Genomic DNA, 5426 nt, shown 5'->3' with positions numbered 1-5426 from the left:
ATAGCTAATTTAGGAAAGTAACCACTTTTCTTTAGTCCCTACAAATAGGAAGACTTTCTTTTTTTTATTTTTTTCTTTTTTCTTTTTTAGACAATTAAAGTACGGAAAAAAAAATAAGAAAAGAGGTTACATTTGTAATTGACTCCAATTTTAGGCTATTTCAATATTTTTTTCCTCAAAAAATTAGACAAGCGGCCGTTCAGCAAAGTTTTGATCAGGGTTTTATGGGCCAATGGCCCAAGAACGTGCGATGCCCAGTAGCGATGCTGAATTAGGAGACGCTTAAAATGTTATTTTTATTTATTTATAAAAAAATATTACTTTATATAATAATTTATCTCATTATTGGGGGTACATGGTGCATTACATCACCGATGTGGTTCATGATAGATATGTCAATTGGTACTATCATGCAGCGCACGTGTCAAATTTAAATATTGAAATATATCATCTGTCTATTAATCATATTGACCCATTTAACATAATTAATATAAAAATTAAAAATTAAAAATTAACTTAAAAGATAATAAATATATCAATATTATTCTTAAAAACAGGTTATAAAATATAAGTTAGCATGACATAAATAGATTCATAATACAATATGAATATGACACAAATAATTAATTTAGTGTTTAGTATATATATTAGTTATTTTAAACAATATTATCACATATTAATTGATATTCATATCATAATAATTAATTTATCGTATCGTGTCGTGTCAACTCGTTTGTTTATTGTGTTAATATTTGACAATACAAATATCGAAAAATTGTGTTGTATATGTATTATATAATCTTGATGTGACCTATTTTGCTATCTCCAGTTTATGAAACAAATTTACCGGATTCATACATTTTATAAATAATTATACATATGAGCTTTGATGTGGGGATCAACTGTTGGTCAATTTTTAATTCATAGTCGTGAATAAAATTTTTGTTTTAATAATTTTTAATAGTAAATTACAAATTTATCAATATTAGAATTAGAAATTTACTAAAAAATTTAAAATCATATATGTGATATTGTGATATTGCATTTCAAATATTTAAATTCAAGTGTCTACTTTGTTTTTACAAAATACAAACTTACATAAACAAAATTGATGTAAGTCTTGACAATTGACAACTTAGCTTAATTTGATCCATAAGTTCGTTGGTGGTAACTGATTATGTAATAAGATCTAGAATTCTCTAAATTTGAAGTTCGAATTTTATTTTAATTTTTTTTAATTAAGACTTTTAAGAGAGCATAAAAGGTCAATTGACAATTATTTTTTTATATATTTTTTTTTGGAGGGTAAAACTTATCTTTCACAAAACTTCAAGCTTTGTTATTCTCTCTCTTGCACATTTCCCCTACGCAAATGCTGACGTTGGCTATTAGATTCTCATAAGGCCCACAAGGTTTTTTTTTTTTTTTTTTGAGAAAAGGCCCACAAGGATTAGATTAGTTCACACCTGCAATTATTTCTCTTTTTTCTAAGCCGGATTGCCTGAACTAATTACCTTAATTGCCTAATATCGAAGCCAAAGTCTGTTTTTCAATTGTAAAGAACAATTTTTCAAGAACTCACCTACGTTCCAAGTTTGGATTTTAATGTGTGTGTGAATTAATAAAAAATATGAAAAGAAACTAACATTGCCTAATATGCATAATAACAAAATTGTTATCGGATTAATCACATAACATGACACGTACGTGATTGAACAATACCTCACAAAATTGTTATCGGATTAATCATACGTATGGACTTTGTATTTTAAGAAACTATTTTTTTTTAAAAATGAACTAATGAATGTACCAATTTTCTTTGTAAAGAAGAGAGTAAGAAAATTTTCCATCTACTATTTTTAAGATTATAAGGTTTTTAATAAAATTAAAAGGAATACTCAAAATCAAAGATTCTAAGTAAATAATTAAGTTGTTTTTAAGAAACTAGAAAGAAAAAGATTTTTTTTTCTTGGAAAGATTAATAATGAACAAATTAATGGTTAGAAAATATTATTAGTTATATCTTTTTAACACTAAGATTACAAAATACATATTTTTTTTTTATAAAAAATAATTATTACTTGTAAGATAATTATTAATTAGAAAAATAATTAATAGGCTTTCCTACAATAAGTAATTTTTTTAAAAAAAAAACTTTATTATTAGAGAATATTAATCAAATACTCAAAAAATAATGTATTCCTAAAATATAGAGTACTACCTCCTTTACTTATACTTAAAGCCGTTACTGCTATGTAGTCAACAAGAGTACCAAAAACTTTAGTCAACCAATCCAATGTCTATCTAAATTTAATTCTTGTTTTTCCTCTTTTAAAAATAGACACTTTTGTTTCATTTTCGTTCCTTCTTTTGGTTTAGACAAGTTGATAAGAGAGAGTGAGGTGAGATGGTGGGAGTGAAAGACATAGATGATCTGCCAAAAACCTCGGCGAATTACACGGCACTGACGCCGCTGTGGTTCATAAACAGAGCAGCAACGTTGCACCCCACCCGAAAATCGGTGGTCCATGGATCAAAGCACTACACGTGGCATCAGACTTACCGGCGTTGCCGTAGATTCGCCTCTGCTCTTTCCAAGCTCTCCGTCGGACTTGGTACCACTGTACGCATAGATACACAGTAGACACCCACACACACGCACACATATGTATTTAATGAAGAGATTGACATATATCTTAGAGTCCAAAAATTTACGATTAAATAAGTTATTTTTAGCCGGCCAATTTCTCAGGAACTATTTTTTTTTATTTACAAATCTTTGCCGCATAATTAATAAGCTTTTTTTTTTTTTTTAAAAAAAAAAACACTTTGTATGAAAAATGTGAAGGTCCACTTTCACATATTATATTTATTAGTTGTTTGTAAGGGGTAATTTTGTTTATTGCAACAATTTGCTCCATACACGAGTCTTTCCTTATCTAAATATATTTTTTAAAGAAAAATAAATAAAAAGTAAAAAAAAAATGATTTCAATAGACAGTGAGTAAATTGGATATGTTTTTAAGTAAATTACGAAGTTTTTTTTTTTTAAAAGTGATTGGCTTATAATCTTAATTTAAAACACCTTATCAAGTTGTTTCCAGAGTTGATTATTAACTATTAATGTAATAATTGATTCTTTCAGAGGCTAGTGTCATCCCTAGCATGGCCTTATCTTATCATCTTAATTACAAGTAGATAATGATTGAACTTTGAATTGTATTAAGAGTACGAGGCTGTTATTTCTTAATTAATATATGTCATGATCAACCTTAACCTGCTCTGTAGTTTGACAAAATTGTGATACAAATTTGTGCACACGTGACGGATGACATAGTATTAAAAATAATGTATAATTTGTAAATTGGAATACATTATTTGCCAATCCTTTATAAATGCAGAGTATATGATCAATTCGTTAGGTTAATTTACATTTTCATATACCGGCAGGTATCGGTGATTGCACCAAATGTGCCGGCCATGTACGAAGCTCAATTTGGAGCTCCAATGGCTGGAGCTGTGTTAAACAGTATAAATATCCGTTTAAATGCCACAGTCATTGCCTTCATCTTGAGTCATGCTTCATCAGCCGTCGTTATAGTGGACCAAGAGTTCTTTTCTCTAGCAGAAGAAGCTTTGAAAATCATGGAGGCGGACAGCGAAGGAAAGTTGAAGACTCCCCATTTGATTGTAATTGGTGATGAAAGCTGCGACTCTAAGCAACTAGACTATGCTTTAGCAAGAGGAGCCATCGAGTATGAGAGGTTTCTAGAAACCGGTGACCCTGAGTTCGCCTGGAAGCCACCGGAAGACGAGTGGCAAAGCATTGCATTGGGGTATACATCAGGCACGACGGCGAGTCCCAAAGGGGTAGTGGTGAGCCACCGGGGGGCATATCTCATGTCTTTGAATGGTGCTCTTATCTGGGGAATGAATGAAGGAGCTGTGTTTCTTTGGACTCTACCAATGTTCCATGGCAATGGTTGGAGTTACACGTGGTCACTTGCTGCTCTTTGCGGCACAAGCATATGCCTTAGGCAGGTGACAGCCAAGGCTGTGTACACGGCCATTGCCACACATGGTGTCACCCACTTCTGCGCCGCGCCCGTGGTGCTGAACGCAATTGCCAATGCCTCACCCGAGGACACCATCCTTCCACTTACTAACGTTGTAAATGTAAATACAGCTGGCGCTCCTCCGCCCCCTTCCCTTTTATTTGCAATGTCACAAAAGGGCTTTCGCATCACTCACACTTACGGCCTCACAGAACTCACCGGTCCTGCATCCGTTTGTGCTTGGAAGCCTGAGTGGGACTCGCTGCCATTTGAAACTCAAGCCCGACTCAATGCCCGTCAAGGGGTCAGGACTATGTGCCTGGATGGCTTAGATGTTATCGATGCGAGAACAAACCAACCGGTTCCTGCTGATGGGAAAACAATTGGAGAGATAGTGATGCGTGGCAGTTGTGTGATGAAGGGTTACCTAAAGAACCCTAAAGCCAACGAGGAAGCTTTTGCAAACGGGTGGTTTCATTCTGGGGATCTTGCTGTGAAGCATCCGGATAATTATATCGAAATTAAAGACAGATTAAAGGATGTAATTATCTCTGGAGGTGAAAATATTAGCAGTGTTGAAGTAGAGAAAGTGCTGTACTTGCATCCATTAGTGCTCGAGGCAGCTGTGGTGGCGAGGCCAGATGAGCGTTGGGGTGAGTCTCCTTGTGCATTCGTGACATTAAAGCCAGAGGCCGATGAATTGGATAAGGGGAAATTAGCTGAAGATGTAAGCAAGTTTTGTAGAGCAAAGATGCCGTCCTATTGGGTTCCTAAGTCAGTAGTATTTGCAGCACTGCCTAAGTCAGCTACAGGGAAAATTCAAAAGCATTTGCTAAGGGCTAAGGCTAAAGCGATGGGACCTGTCAAGATGATTAAAGGCAAATTGTAATGTAATTAACACATACATACCAAAATAAATTGATCAGTTCTTGTGATTCTAAAACATTTAGATAGTCCTGTGGACGTTTAGGACTGCAATTAACCTAGCACCGTATCCAGACCTGCAATTGGATCACAACTTTGCTATAAAACGCAGTCAATGGTTGACATTGCACCCATTCTACAATCACTTTCAGTTCTTCTCAATCAAATATCTTCGTTGGCTTTAACTTAGATAGGCAAATCAAATCTTTCGAGCCAATTATTGACCAAACAGTAGTGCACGTAGTTAACCGCTTTCACGGCTTTGGAGGCTTTTATTATTTATTTTTTAACACCAAAAAAGTTCTCCAGTTTTTTGTTTTTGTTCTAATATATGAGAAATTCTAAAATAGCTCAGATGTACTACAACCAATTGATGCATGCATAATACAATCACCACTTACATGATAGTGATTCAAAATAAATGCACACATGTCATGGTATCATTGC

At 33.7% G+C, this 5426-nt stretch overlaps 1 protein-coding gene across 2 annotated transcripts; it reads left to right on the top strand.

The window, feature by feature from the left end:
- The first annotated feature begins 2293 nt into the window (after positions 1–2293).
- Positions 2294–5124, top strand: LOC102626647 (acetate--CoA ligase CCL3-like). Of its 2 annotated transcripts, none has more exons than XM_006488805.4 (2): positions 2294–2623; positions 3451–5124. In XM_006488805.4, the coding sequence occupies exons 1-2, from the start codon at positions 2408–2410 to the stop codon at positions 4942–4944; spliced, it is 1710 nt and encodes a 569-aa protein (XP_006488868.1). In that variant the 5' UTR covers positions 2294–2407; the 3' UTR covers positions 4945–5124. The 2 variants fall into 2 exon arrangements, with proteins under 2 accessions (XP_006488868.1, XP_052300989.1); XM_052445029.1 differs by having other exon boundaries at positions 2377–2615.
- Positions 5125–5426: the final 302 nt, after the last annotated feature.

Source organism: Citrus sinensis, chromosome 1 (assembly GCF_022201045.2).
Source record: "Citrus sinensis cultivar Valencia sweet orange chromosome 1, DVS_A1.0, whole genome shotgun sequence".
NCBI lineage: Eukaryota > Viridiplantae > Streptophyta > Magnoliopsida > Sapindales > Rutaceae > Citrus > Citrus sinensis.
This window is presented reverse-complemented; position numbering and strand designations above follow the sequence as displayed.

Coding starts and splice junctions, on each gene's coding strand:
- LOC102626647 (XM_006488805.4), top strand. CDS start 2,408: ATGGTGGGAGTGAAAGACATAGATGATCTGCCAAAAACCTCGGCGAAT. Junction 2,624..3,450: donor CCGTCGGACTTGGTACCACT/GTACGCATAGAT, acceptor ATATACCGGCAG/GTATCGGTGATTGCACCAAA.